Source organism: Oculina patagonica, chromosome 6 (genome assembly GCF_052425735.1).
Source record: "Oculina patagonica isolate OP01 chromosome 6, crgOcupat, whole genome shotgun sequence".
Classification (NCBI taxonomy): domain Eukaryota; kingdom Metazoa; phylum Cnidaria; class Anthozoa; order Scleractinia; family Oculinidae; genus Oculina; species Oculina patagonica.
Window position 1 is genome coordinate 36,339,284 of NC_135763.1, and position 15,432 is coordinate 36,354,715.

At 37.9% G+C, this 15,432-nt stretch overlaps 2 protein-coding genes and 1 pseudogene across 2 annotated transcripts in view; all 3 read left to right on the forward strand.

Moving 5' to 3' along the window:
• Positions 1 to 2,840: 2,840 nt before the first annotated feature.
• On the forward strand, positions 2,841 to 3,666 carry LOC144658068 (beta-3 adrenergic receptor-like; annotated as a pseudogene).
• Positions 3,667 to 7,996: 4,330 nt separating this feature from the next.
• On the forward strand, positions 7,997 to 9,688 carry LOC144657639 (melanocortin receptor 4-like). The gene has a single exon (XM_078517991.1). It carries the CDS (start codon positions 8,219 to 8,221, stop codon positions 9,149 to 9,151), a length of 933 nt encoding a protein of 310 aa, XP_078374117.1. The 5' UTR covers positions 7,997 to 8,218; the 3' UTR covers positions 9,152 to 9,688.
• Positions 9,689 to 15,381: 5,693 nt separating this feature from the next.
• The window catches only part of LOC144657604 (adenosine receptor A3-like), a 1,786-nt gene continuing 1,735 nt past the window's right edge, over positions 15,382 to 15,432 (forward strand). The window contains exon 1 of the mRNA XM_078517958.1: positions 15,382 to 15,432. This exon is cut by the window's right edge and continues 1,735 nt beyond it. Coding sequence (XP_078374084.1) covers positions 15,382 to 15,432 — 51 coding nt within the window.

The window sequence follows — 15,432 nt, forward strand, 5'->3', positions numbered from 1 at the left end:
AGGAAGAGGCAAAAGATGTCTTCTATGAGCAGGTGCAAAACGTCCTTGACAAAATACCAAAACATGATATAGTGATCTTGATGGGAGATTGGAATGCGAAGGTTGGGGATAAGCAAGATGGGGAAGAAGGAGTGGTGGGCCGCCATGGACTGCTTGGGGAAAGGTCAGAGAATGGGGAACGCTTTGTCGAATTGTGTGCAAGCAACAATATGGTCATCACAACAACTTTGTTTCCACACAAGGATATCCACAAGCACACATGGGTATCACCAGACACCCGCACCAAGAACCAGATTGATCATGTGGCTGTCTGTGGAAAGTTTAGAAGATCAGTGCTAGACACCCGTGCATTCCGTGGGGCCGATGCCAACAGTGATCACCACTTAGTCGTCACAAAGATCAAGTTGCGGCTGTGCAGAGTGGCGAAGAAGGCAAACAGATTGAAGAAGTACAACACCGCCAAACTCAAAGTGCATGATGTGGCCCAGAAATTTAAAATCGAGCTTCGAAATAGGTTCAGCTGCCTGGCAGATGATGAGGCTAACAACAGTGATGACCAGGCTCAAGTCCAAGATCTGGAAGATGACTGGAAAGAGATCAAGGAAACGTATCAAAAGACAGCTGAAAAGGTTCTGGGGTTTCGGTCAAGGTCAAACAAACCATGGATTAGTGCTGAGAGTTGGAAGGAAATAGATAACAGGAGAGAGCTGAAAAGGAAAATAGATTCCACCAGGTCAGAAAGGGCCAGGCAACAGCTTAGAAACGCATATTCAGCCAAAGACAAGGAAGTGAAGAAACAACTAAAGAAAGACAAGAATGACTGGGCAGAGAAGGTCGCCGAGGAAGCACAGAAAGCCGTGGAGCAGGGCAACCTCAAAACAGTTTATGATGCTACCAGAAAACTGTCAACCAAGAGGGACAAGAACATAGACATGATAAAGAGCAAAGATGGAGTGCTGCTGACAAAGGAAGATGAAATTCAAAAACGATGGAAGGAGCATTTCCTTGAAGTTTTGAATCGTCCAGCACCTGAAGATACAGGAGAGTTTGATGAGGAGGATGAATCTGAGTCGGAAATTGATGTTGATGCACCAACAAAGGCAGAAATTTCCGCTGCTCTTAAAGAGATGAAGAACGGAACGGCTGGGGGAGTTGATAGTCTGACCGTTGAGATTCTAAAGGCGGACTTAGAGACTTCCGTGGATGTCTTGTATTACTTCCTGCATAAGGTGTGGGCGCAAGAGCAAATACCGAAGGACTGGCAGCGAGGATTGATAGTGAAACTTCCAAAGAAAGGCGATCTAACCGAATGCAACAACTGGAGGGGCGTAACGCTTATGGTGGTTGCAGCAAAAGTTCTGGGCAGAATCATAATCACACGTATAAGGGATGGAATTGATAATAGACTGCGTCAAGAACAGGCAGGCTTCAGAAAGGGTCGCGGTACAACGGAGCAAATATTTATACTGCGCAATATCATTGAACAGTGTATTGAATGGAACGCCAACCTCTATGTGTGCTTCGTTGACTTTGAGAAAGCATTTGATTCTGTAGATCGTGCTGTACTGTGGAGGATTATGAGAAGCTACAGCATTCCTGAGAAGATTGTGAAGATGGTGAAAGTGATGTACAGTGGAAGTGAGTGCGCGGTAACGGATGGGTCATGCCCAGGTGTGTATGATTGGTTTGAGATCAAGACCGGTGTTAAACAGGGTTGCTGTATGTCTGGGTTTCTTTTCCTGCTTGTTGTGGACTGGGTTATAAGGAAGACCACCGAACATGGAAACACAGGCATCAGATGGAAGTTCAACAACTTCCTAGAAGATCTTGATTTTGCCGACGACCTAGCCCTGATCTCAAGCAGTGGAAAGCATATCCAGGCCAAAGTCAGCAACCTGGAACGATATGCAAAAATGACAGGCCTCAGAATCAATACAGCAAAGACCATGATGATGAGCTGGAACAACCCCGCAGGTAGAAAGGTCCAGGTCGATGGAAAAGAGCTAGAAGAGGTGTCAAAATTTGTTTATCTAGGAGGAACAGTGACCCAGGAAGGGGGTTCAGATGAAGACATCAAAAGCAGACTTGGAAAAGCCAGAGCAGCATTCAGCAAGCTTAGGAACATATGGAAGAGCAGCCAGCTGAAACTAAAAACTAAGCTGAAGATATTTAAGTCCAATGTTGTATCTGTCCTGTTATACGGATGTGAAACTTGGCGTATGACTAAACGAGATGCGACCAAGCTGGACGTATTTCTGCATAAAAGTCTGAGAAGGATTATGAAGATCTATTGGCCTATGAAAATATCAAACGAGGAGATTCGAAACCGAGCTTACATCAGCACCATCAGTGAGCAAATCTTCCGGCGGCGCTGGAAGTTCATCGGCCACATCCTCAGAATGGATCCAAGCAAACATCCCAAGACGGCATTAACATGGGCCCCGGAGGGAAGGCGAAGTCGTGGCAGACCGAAGGAGACTTGGCGAAGAACTGCTGAAAGAGAAAGAGCGGCTTTGGGTTTCGGCTCGTGGAACGAGGCAGCGGTGGCTGCCCGCGACCGTGCAGCATGGCGGAGGAGAATGTCCGGCCCTTTGCCCACTTAGGGCTTATGGCCATAATGTAATGTACATTTTACGAAATAACACAATACAATTTAACTTCTAACTGTTCCGTTTTTAAAAGTGTTTGTATCGCTATCACCGTTTGTTTAAAAATCGTCTTTCAAAAAATGGCAGTTTGCTCTGGGGTGAGGAAACAAAATGACAGTTTACTCTGCAGCTGTCTTAGACTAGACACGAACTATGTAATTTCACAAGTAAATGTCAACTTTTTATCCGGCAATGTTTGACAAAACTTCCAGTTTGCAGTTAAACTACAGAGAAATAGCGACAACAAACTTTACTGGAGATGGAGAGCAGAAACCATTATGACTGCTGTGCTCGGCAAGTTTATCTGCTGGTATACACGGCCAATTGACATTTATTTCAGCTTTAAACATTTTTCATGTCCATTGCTACATTTCTTGGAAATGCTCTGATCCTAGCTGCTCTTCGCAAGGAGTCTTCACTTCATCCGCCATCCAAGCTGTTGCTTCGTAGCCTTGCAACAACTGATCTCTGTGTTGGTCTTATTTCAGAGCCTGTCTACGTTATCTTTTTGATGTCCACAGTGAAAGAACATTGGAATATGTGTCGCTACGTATTAACAGCACGTTATATAACAGACCCTATTTTGTGTGGAGTGTCTCTGTTCACACTGGCTGCAATAAGCGTGGACAGACTTCTCGCCCTGTTGTTGGGGCTGAGATACAAACAAGTTGTAACTTTGAAGCGAACTTACGTGATCGTTGTTACCTTTTGGGTCGTGTCCGCTGTTTTGTCAGCAATGTATTTTTTTGAATGTCTTTATTACTATGTCGTTTGGAACTATACTTATATCACTGTGTCTAGTAACCTCGATCTTCTCCTACACAAAGATTTCCTTATAACCATATGGTATACTATTATAGGAACTTCACTTTGTCTAGTGACCTCGACCTTGTCTTACACAAAAAATTTTCTCAGCCTCCGTCATCATCAAAATCAAGTGCAAGACCTGCAACAACCAAACCAAACAAATCAACTGAACATAGCGCGATACAGAAAGGCAGTGTCCACTGCACTGTAGTTGAAACTGACGTTAGTCGCTTGTTATCTACCCATTGGTATAACTGCGACTTTGATTGCTATCGATGGACTTTCTTCATCTGTTCATCTCGCTTGGTGTTATACAACCACTTTAGTTTTCTTAAACTCGTCATTAAACCCGATTCTTGATAAATTAGAAGTATTTTCCCACCTACCGCCAATGTCATGGTTAAAAGAAAGGATATTTGCTTCATCAGAAGAAGCGTACGCGATGCAAAACAAATTGTTTTTTTTCCCCGTTCAAAAGGCCAAAACTACATTTTGCCGCCTGTTAAAGTATTGGAAATTATTAAATTGAATATTATTAAATGAAATTACGAACTATTTCTTTTCTACTGAACAGGTTGAGGGGTTGGGTTAGGAATATAACTGTTTCTTTTCACAATAACTTGATTTTTTAAAGAATTTGAGAATATTCCAGGATCTTGCTTATTACATACACGTAAAAAAACAGATACCTCAAAACCTAGAAGTTGTGCGGTTTCTAAAAGCAAAAAACACCAAATTTTCCGTGTAACTGTCTCGAGATCTTTTTTTCCTGAATCGTTAATGGCCGCGGCCGCACTTGAGAGTTAACTGGGTTAATTTTTTAGAAACCCGGTTAAAAATTTCCACAAAACTTAACTAGGTTAAAGTATGGTTACCAAAACTAACTCGGTTAAATATTTTTAGCGGCCGCATTACGATCAGACCAGACTGAAGTGATGCTATTTGAAAACAAGCAAAAGCGACCGGCTTTCATGATAATTTTATTACTTGCTCATTTCTTCTCCTGCTTTTAAGATTTATTTCAATGCATTCTCGGCTTACACCGCTCTATTTTTTCCGAATGCGTTCTACTCAAATTTCAAGCCCAGTTGTTTCGAATATGTTGATCTTCAGCAGTCGTTCTAAGGCTCATCGGCATATCGAAATCGCCTTCAAGGCCTTCAAGTGAACGTTTTTTCAAGGAATCGGCGAAGAGACGGAGGAGATCATCAGAACCATGAGAGCCCTGTCTGAGCCAAATAATCCGCATTTCTCTGGTGGTTCTAGAGGAAATTATAGAATTAAGCCACGAATTGTGTCCGAACGCCATGTTTGCGTGTGATGGGAAAGAATATTTTCTCTTACATGGAGATGATTGACACATTTGACAAATAAAACAATAGTTGAATCTGATAAGAAACCACTAACCTGGTTAAAACGACCCAGAAAGGTAGTTTAGAATTAACCTAACCCAGTTAAAAAATCTTTTGTTCTTTGATTAATTTCCATGGGAACTGCTAACCTGGTTAAGAGTCGGTTAACACTCCAAATACGCGGCCGCACTAGACATTTTTTAACCCGGTTAATTATAATTGATTAATTGGAAATAACTCGGTTAACTCGCCAAGTGCGGCCGCGGCCAATGACTTGAGATGTATTTTTTCCTCGCGGAACCCAGAAAGAGGAAAATAAAACTTAGCCGTATGTTGGCCGCAAAATTAGCTGGGTATAGTCTGCGTTCAACCCAGTGGCCCGGCCTCAAGCAGACAGTTATCTCCGGTTTCATCAGCCATCTTACCTTATTTCCGGAAACTTACTTTCGCGAAAATGGAACGGGCATATTTTGCGGGACTTAATTTCGCGATTTGGCCAAAAATACGATAAAGACAGTAAAAATACGTTAAAAACCTTTAAAAAATAAATTTTAGCCGGTCTTTAATTTCGCCATTTTTTTAAAACATGATCGCTTTCTCGACAAAATGACACTCTACTTTGTGTTTAGGAGTAAATTAATTATGGATAACCAATATATTCCAGAATTTATGAAATACTGCCTGAAATTTAAAACATAAGCCTAGCTGGAAACCTTATAGTTGGACTAAAAATTTGTAGTTTTGTCCTTATATTTTTTGTTTCTTTTTACATGAAAAAAAAAAACAGATACCTCTCCCCTGTAAAAAAAAAAAGTCATTCTTTTGGATTAAAACCATTTGCTGGGCAAAATTGTTTAAATATTAATATTTTGTTCTTTGATATGTTTGACACAAAATAAAGCATTATAAAAGGCACTTATATTGTTCTTTCTTGCGTAGCTAGCCGCTGGAAGTGTAAAAGTGAATGAAATTTGATCAAAACTACCAAGCTTGTGGTTAATACAGATAGTCGATCATATTGAAAAGAAATGGCGACAGCAAACTTTACTGGAGATGGCGAGCAGAAAACATTTGAACAAGTGGCGTGCTCAGAAGGTTTAATTGCTGGAATACACGACCAGTTGGCATCTCTTTCAGTTGTATTAAACATTTTTTGTCTATTATATTACCGCATTTCTTGGAAATGCTTTAATCTTAATTGCTTTTCGCAAGGAGTCTTCCGTTCAGGATGTGTTCCAGGATATTGCTCAAGATGTAGGTGAATGTATTTAATCTTCATTTTACAATAAGCAATGTAAATCTATCACTGATACTGACCAAAAAACCAAAGAACAACAGTACCGATGATTTGTAGAGAAATTCCTTTTAGTAACATTTACGTCTTATAATTAATTTAATGATTCTGTGTTGACAAGATTTTACAGTATTGGCTCTAACATTCCTTGATAACACTTTGATTAAAAATCCAACATAATATCAGCATGCGCATGATAATTCTTAGCTAAGAGCGGAAGAATGGAACAACGATATAAGAAAGAGCAAATATCAAAATGAAAATATGCGTAAGCTTGCGTAAGGTCAAGGCTTAATCAACAAATGGACACCTCAAGGGTAAATAGAATTATTTCCCAAGCTTTCCTCTGATTTGAATAATAAGGAAGAGTTGTTTCGTGACAATAAACTTATTTGCTCTGAAACCTGTGTTGTTATTTGTCGTGGAGTCGAGACAAAATGATAACTTTAATTTTCAAAAGTTTTCAGTCATTTAACAAAAAATTTAAACTAAGACAAAACGGTCAGGCTGAAAGACGCTTTCACAGTGCTTAATAAATTTCTTCTTTTAGATATTCTCCATTTTAGTAAACTCCCTCTTTTGGAGATTGCCCCTTTTTGTAAATTCCCCATTACCATTCCCCGATCCCCGTTCCTCATTCCTCGCTTCCCCGTTCCTTGTCTTAGAGATATTCTTTTCTAAGATTTGAATAATAGGCCGAGAGCTGGTTGTTCTGTGACAATAAAATTATTTCGTTTGAAATTTGTGTTGTAATTTGTCATTTGTGCAGTGGAGATAGCTTTTTCTAAGTAAATACAAGTTGTTGGCACACAGGAAGCAGTTTCTGTAGAATTTTGTAACTGTCTTCAAATGTCAAGCAGATGTTCACTTAAGTGTTTCCTTTGCACCGTTGGTCAGCCTGAATCGGAAAGAAAAGGAAACAGTTGCCAGTCAATTAAACAAAACATTTAAATAACAAATACAAAACGGTCAAGCTGAAAGACGCTTACACAGTGCATTATGAAAAATGTTTTTCCCGTTCAGTATCCTTAAAGAACATTCTGTCCCTTGTTAAAGGATAAAGTGTTGTATGAAAGAAATCAACAACTCTTTCTCTCCTAGTTAACTGGCTAAGGAACCTTAAAGAATGCCAATCTTTTAATTCAAAATTATGGTAGTGAATATTAGTGCTTGTTTTCACAAATATTTAAAAAATTATAATTTTTTTAGAATTTTTTCCTTGAATTAGTTATTACGGAAGAACCAGATGCTTTACAACCAAAAGATAACAGAAAAATCTACAAGTTGTGGGGTTTCTCAAATCAAAAGAACACCGAAATTTCAGTCATACCGTCTACAATATGTGTAATGCAGACTGTCAAGAGATCTTTTTTTACTGAGTTATAGAATGACGTCAGATCTACTTTTTTTTACGAAAGGCAAAAGGAAGAAAATATTGCTCTTAGTGGCGCGTTACCAAGTAAAGGGTGCGTTCAAGCCTAGTGGCTCATCAGCAACTATAGAAACATTTCCATTCACGTAGATTTAAAGAAATTACACAATACAATTTAACTTCAAACTGTTCTGTTTTTAAAATTGTTTGTTATCACTATCGCCATTTGTTTAAACATCGTCTTTCAAACAATGGCAGTTTGCTCTGGGTTGAGGAAAAAAATGACAGTTTACTCAGAGTTGATGGAAAAAATGACAGTTTACTCAGAGTTGAGGAAAAAAATGGCAGTTTACTCAGAGTTGAGGAAAACAAATGACAGTTTACTCTAGGTTGAGGAAAAAATGGCACTTTGCTCTGGGTTGGGAAAACAAATGGCAGTTGACTATGGGTTGGGGAAACAAATGGCAGTTTACTATGGGTTGAGGAATAAATTAATTAATGAAAACCGGTTGTCAGAATTTATTTGACGCAGCTGCGTCAGACTAGTCACGAGCTATGTAATTTCACAAGTAAATGTCAACTTTTATTATCAATGTTTGACAGATTTGACGAAGGTAAAAGCAGTACTTAATGAAAGGATTTCAAACTGTTTGTTATTACGAAGCCGCTAGAAGTTTCCGCGATAGTTGATGGATTTTGATCAAAACATTCTAGTTTGCAGTTAAACTACAGATATTGCAGAGAAATGGCGACAGCAAACTTTACTGGAGATGGAGAGCAGAAGCATATTAAAGAACTGGTGTGCTCAGCCGGTTTAACTGCTGGATTACATGACCAGTTGACATTTATTTCAGTTTTAAACATTTTTCTGTCCATTACTGCATTTATTGGAAATGCTTTAATCCTAGTTGCTCTTCGCAAGGAGTCTTCACTTCATCCGCCGTCCAAGCTCCTGCTTCGTAACCTTGCAACAACTGATCTCTGTGTTGGTCTTATTTTGGAGCCTCTCTTTGTTACATATTTGATTACTGTATTGAATGAAAATTGGAATATTTGTCCAAAAGCAACACTCGCAGTTTCTGCAACAAGCATTATTTTGTGTGGAGTGTCTCTGTTGACACTGACTGCAATAAGCGTGGACAGACTTCTCGCCCTGTTGTTGGGGCTGAGATACAAACAAGTTGTAACTTTGAAGCGAACCTACGTGATCGTTATTACCTTTTGGGCTGTGTCCACTGTTTGTTCAGCAATTTACTTTTGGAATGATCTAATAACCTTATGGTATGGCAATATAGTTGCTTCACTGTGTCTAGTTACCTCGATCTTCTCTTACACAAAGATTTTTCTCAACCTTCGTCATCATCAAAATCAAGTACAAGACATGCAACAACCAAACCAAACAAATCAACTGAACATAGCGCGATACAGAAAGGCAGTGTCCAGTGCACTGTGGTTGCAACTGACGTTAGTCGCTTGTTATCTACCCAGTAGTACAGCGGTGGCTTTCGTGACGATCGTTGAACTATCATCATCTCTATATCTCGCTTGGTGTTATACAATCACTCTAGTTTTCTTTAATTCGTCATTTAACCCGATTCTTTACTGTTGGAAGATAGACGAAGTGAGACAAGCAGTGAAGGACACAATCAGACAAGTACTTTGCTGTTCATCCAGTTAGCTCTTGTCTAGTTATATCATCCCCCCGCTTACCAAGAAAAAAAAAAAAGCAGTAGTTAAGAGTAATAAGATTTCCTTAATTATTATACATTGTAGTAACTCACTGTCTTCTCATTGGCTAAGAGCCTACAGCTTATTCTGGGAATCCGCGCAACCTACAGATTAGTGAATAATATGCTAGCAGATTATTCACTAATCTGTAGGTTGCGCGCGCAATGCATGATTTCCAAGAGCAATGTGTCAGGCATCTGGCGGCGAAGGATATTATATTCAAGTTCGTCAATTCGCTTTTTCAACCGAGAAATATATTGATCTAAGTTCAAAAATTGCTGGACAATAAAGTCTCAGAAAACACAAAATGACTAACAAAAATTGGGAAGGAACTATTCCACGAAATACTTTGAGGAAAAAGCATTCAGCCGGAATTAGCACAAGTTTTGAAACAGGTAGAAATCGTTTTTCATTATTTTCTTTATCAGAAAAACAATGTATAATAAAACAATTATTAGATTCGGTTTTTGTGATATCCGGAATAATCAAGGTCGAGGTAAGTGTTATCAGCCGAAGCCGAAGGCTGAGTTTTAAATAAAGACAAAAACTATCGTTCAATTCAATTGTTCACCTCAAGAACTGCGAGACTGGAACAGAATCAAGGGAGGTTAGGTAAGCAATTGGCGGCTTAGGCTAAAGTGTTATTCCTTTTGATTTAAACGCAGGCAGTACTGACCATGCCAGGTCGACGTATATTTGCATTGGTGGAGAACAGTGAACAATTCAATTCATAGTTCTATTGTCTTTCTTTTTTTTTCAAAACGGAAAATTCGGCTACCTAATTGTTATTCGGAAACAATTCGACACGTTGAAAATCCTCTAATTTTTCCGTCGTCCCAATTGTCTCGGTGAATTATGAAGTTTAAGGTATTCTACCCACAACAAAAGGTCCGTCTGCAAGTTGTCATTCTCAGTATCCTGAATATATTTGTTTTACCAAAATTGTGTTTGGTTCATAGGAAATTATAATATTTTTTTCCGTTTAAAACTAAAAACTACATTTGGTTCAGCGAGCTGTGACGCAATTTTTAAACTGATCCGTAAACTGATATCCAAAATTTTACAAAGTTGAATTACAACAATTGTTTTCTGTAAGAAAGCTTTGTAAAACGATAAAAATGCAAGCAAGAGAAATTCCCTTGTGATATTTATTCGTGTGTTACAATTGTTTAAAAGGTAGTTTTTATATTAGAAATTAGTTGTCGGGTCGTTCAACATATAATATTGAAATATTTTGGGTCTATGGGACATAAAACTGTATTGACTTGCTCTCTAGCTAGATTTAACTGATCAAATGTTATGTTCTCTTACCCTTGTCATTGTACAGATGTTGCGTTTTCTAGGAATCAATTCTTCAATGCAATATGTGTGAATCTCTTTAAAAAAACGCTGCAAATATTGAATCGCGGGGTAAATTAAATGAGAAGCTCTTTTTCAGCTTTATTAAAAGGAAAGGAAAGGAAATTTGTCAATGAGAAACAAAAGAGCGGAAAATGACATCTCGAGACAGTGTGCGTACGAAGTGGTGGTGTAGCATAACACGGAAAACTCTATGACTTTCTTTTATACAGCTAATTCGAGAAAGGTTGTAGGAAAAAAGCACGAAAGTGCACGCGACAAGACCGAAAGGTAGTCTAGGTATTCACTTGAATTTGCATATTGGCCTAGAGGAAATGTGCAAGTTTGTATTTTTGCACGTGAAGATTTTGTTTTTCCTCTCAGGAGGCCTTTTTCTATAGCCTTACTTTTTTTGTCGCAAGTCTTTTAGTTTTGAAAATTGTTCTAAAATTCAGCGTGGCTGGCCTTGTTTCCACATGTCTGAAGAGAAAGAAAACGTGCAAATTCGCGTTTGTCGTGTCGCCATCTTTTTAGTATTCAGCACATGCAGTAAATCTCTACTTCTACCCATACTACCGTAGCTTTCGGTCTTATCGCGTACACTTTTGTTCTTTTTTCCGACAACCTCTCTCGAATTAGCTGTATACAGAAACGCCACCACCTCTTTTTCTAGTTATTTGAGAAGTATTAATTAACAAAATTTAAGAAATATTTAAATATTGAAAAAACAATATTTACTCGATGAAATCCGCGGAAGTATTTCTCGTGTCAACCAATTCAACCATCTGCGTTTAGTCTTGATAAATTTGAGATATTATTCCACCAGACGCCAATGTCATAGTTAGAAAAAAGGATATTTGCTTTACCAGAAGAAACGTCCGCGATGCAAAAAAAGACGTTTTCCGTTCAAAACGCTAAAACTACATTTTGCCCCTTGTTAATGATAAAGTATTGAATGTTATCAAACGAAATAAAGAAGCTTTTCTACTGAACAGATTGAGGGGTTAGGTTAGTAATATTATACTAACTGCTTGTTTTCACAATTACTTTTTTTTAAGAGAATATTCCAGGATCTTACTTATTACATGCGCGTAAAACCAGATACCTCAAAACCAAAAGATGAGAGAAAAAACTAGAAGTTGTGGGGTTTATTTAATAAAGAGCACCGAATTTTCCGAGTTACTGTCACGAGATCTTTTTTTTCCTGAATCGTTTATGACTCCACGTGTAGTTCTTCCTCGCGGAACCCAGAAAGAGGAAAATTGATCTTAGCCGTATGTTGGCCTCGACATTAGCTTGGTTAAGTCTGCGTTCAAGCCTAGCGGCCCCTCAGGCCGACAATAATCTCTGGTTGCATTAGTGTGAAGTGACTCTGAATACATCGCCAATGTCGCAGACCTAAGGAAAATTACTTCAAATTTATTTCATACTAGCTTACCAGTAAACATCATTTTTCTCGACAAATGACACTTAACTTTGTGTTGAGGAGTAAATTTAATTATTCTTAACCAATATATTCCAGAATTTAAAAATATTGCCTGAAATTTAAACATAAACCTGTAGCTGGAACCCAATAGTTTGAGTAGAAATTTGTAGTTTTGTCCTGTTTTGGTTTACTTTCAAATGAAAAAAAGAACAGATACCTCTCCCCTGTGTGAAAAAAGGCATTCTTTGGGGGTAAAACCATTTGCCGTGTTTAAAAAATAGATTTTACATGTTAATATTTTGTTCCTTGACATGTTTGACACAATATAAAGGATTATTAAAGACGCTTATATTGTTCTTTCTTGCGGAGCTAGCTGCTGGAGGTGTCAGTCAAAGTGAATGAATTTTGATCAAAACTACACATCATTCTTGTGGTTAATACAGATAGTCGATCATATTGAAAAGAAATGGCAACAGCAAACTTTACTGGAGATGGCGAGTAGAAAACAGTTGAACAAGTGGCGTGCTCAGAAGGTTTAATTTCTAGAATACACGGCCAGTTGACATCTCTTTCAGTTTTATTAAACATTTTCTGTCCACTACCGCATTTCTTGGAAATGCTTTAATACTAATTGCTCGTCGCAAGTAGTCTTCCGTTCAGAGGATGTGTTCCAGGATATTGCTCAAGATGTAGGTAAAAAATACTCGTAAATGTGATTAATCTGCATTTTACAATAAGCAATGTAAATCTATCACCGATACTGAAGAAAATACAACGAACAACAGTTCCGAAAATTTGAAGAGAAATTTCTTTCAGTAACATTTACGACTTAATTAATTAATCTGTGTTGAAGATTTTATAATATTAACTAATATTCCTTGATTACACTTGCACTGTCCAAACAGCAGAACATATTGCAATTTTACATTTCCTGTGTTAACGCTTAGCTTGCAATTCTTAGCTTAGAACGAAAGAACGGAACAACGATATAAGAAAGAGCAAATATCATAATGAAAACTTGCGTAAGGTCAAGGCTTAAGCAACAAATGGACATCTCAAGAGTAAATAGAATTTTTTTCCAAGCTTTCCTCGGATTTGAATAATAAGGACGAGTTGTTTCGTGTCAATAAACTTATTTGGTTTGAAACTTGTGTTGTAATTTGTCGTGGGGTGGAGACAAAATGATAACTTTAGTTTTTTTAGTAAATACAAGTTGTTGGCACACAGAAAGCAGTTTTTTTAGAATTTTGTAACTGCCTTTAAATGTCAAAAAGATGTGTACTTTTGTGTTTTCTTTGCACTACTGGTCAGCCTGAATCGGAAAAAAAGGAAAGTTGCCAGTCATTTAACAAAAAATTTAAACTTAAACAAAACTGAATGGCTGAAAGACGGCGCTTTCACAGTGCTTAATTAATTCACCCCTTTTAGACATTCTCCATTTTAGTAAATTCCCAATTACCATCCTTGATCCCCGTTCCTCATTCGTCAATTCCCCATTCCTTATTTTAGAGTTATCCTTTACTTAACCGCCGCCTGGTTAGCTCAGTTGGTAGAGCGCCGGACTGCTGTGCGGGAGGTCGTGGGTTCGAACCCCAGACCGGACCAACACTCAGGGTCTTAAAATAACTGAGGAGAATGTGCTGCATTTGTAATTACATCTGCAAATGGTTAGACATTCTAGTCTTCTCGGAAAAGAACGATAAACCGTAGGTCCCGTCTCCTGTATCTTCAGTCTTATATATAACAGGGGACGTTAAAGAACCCACACACTATTCGAAAAGAGTAGGGCACGAAGCTCCCGGTGTTGTGGTCTGGTGTACAGCGCATTTGAACATATACACATGAAAAATGCGCTATATAAATTCATTATCATTATCATTATCATTATTACTTAGATTTGAATAGTAAGGGAGAGTTGTTCCGTGACAATAAACTTATTTGGTTTGACATTTGTGTTGTAATTTGTCGTGCAGTGGAGGTAGCTTTTTTAAGTAAATACAAATTCTTGGCACACAGGAAGCAGTTCCTATAGAATTCTGCAACTGTCTTTAACTGTCAAACAGACCTTCACTTAGTGTTTCCATTGCACCGTTGGTCAGCGTGAATCGGAAAGAAAAGGAAACAGTTGCCAGTCAATTTAACAAAACATTTAAATAACAAATACAAAACGGTCAAGCTGAAAGACGCTTACACAGTGCTTTATGAAAAATGTTTTTCCCGTTCAGTATCCTTAAAGAACATTTTGTCCCTTGTTAAAGGATAAAGTGTTGTATGAAAGAAATCAACAACTCTTTCTTTCCTAGTTAACTGGCTAAGGAACCTTAAAGAACGCCAATCTTTTAATTCAAAATTATGGTAGTGAATATTAGTGCTTGTTTTCACAAATATTAAAAAATTAATAGTCGTTTCTGGGAAACTGCCTACCTACCCCTCCCCTAACCTAACATTAACACTTACTTCTTTCTTTGGGCAAAATGTTAGGTTTGGGGAGGGGTAGGTGGGCAGTTTCCCAGAAACGACTATTGATCCAAAAAATTTATAAATTTTTTTAGAATTTTTCCTTGAATTAGTTATTACGGAAGAACCAGATGCTTTACAACCAAAAGATAAAAGAAAAATCTACAAGTTGTGGGGTTTCTCAAATCAAAATAACACCGAATTTTCAGTCATACCGTCTACAATATGTGTAATGCAGTCTGTCAAGAGATCTTTTTTCCTGTGTTATAGAATGACGTCAGATCTACTTTTTTTTACGAAAGGCAAAAGGAGAAAAAAATTGCACTTAGTGGCACGTAGCCAAGTAAAGGGTGCGTTCAAGCCTACTGGCTCATCAGACCGGCGATTATCTCAAGGTTTAACGGCATGAAGCAACTATAGAAACATTTCCATTCACGTAGATTTAAAAAAAAAATACACAATACAATTTAACTTCAAACTGTTCTGTTTTTAAAATTGTTTGTTATCACTTTCACCATTTGTTTAAACATCGTCTTTCAAAAAATGGCAGTTTACTCTGGGTTGACGAATAAATTAATTGCTATAACGGGAAGTTTCAAAAATTTATGAAATATCTTCTGAATTTGTGAAAGACACAAGCTTCAAAACCAATAGCTCGCCTAAAAAATTGTATATTTGTCCTTATCAAATGAAAAGGTACTAATACGTCTTCCTTATAGAAGGTGTAAAAGGAAATAATTGTCCGTCTTTGGTATTAAAACCATCTGCTCGGTTAGTTAACCTGACTCTTCCAAATTAAAATTCATGCTCATGACATGCCTGACGAAATGAAAGGCAGCATTTTAAAAAGGGTGTTTACATTGTTCGATGTTACCAAGCTGCTTGAAGCTTCGTCGATTGTTAATAAATTTTTATCAAAATATTCCAGTTTACGGTTAAACTACTGATATTGCAGAGAAATGGCGACAGCAAACTTTACTGGAGATAGAATGCAGCCAACAGTTGAACAA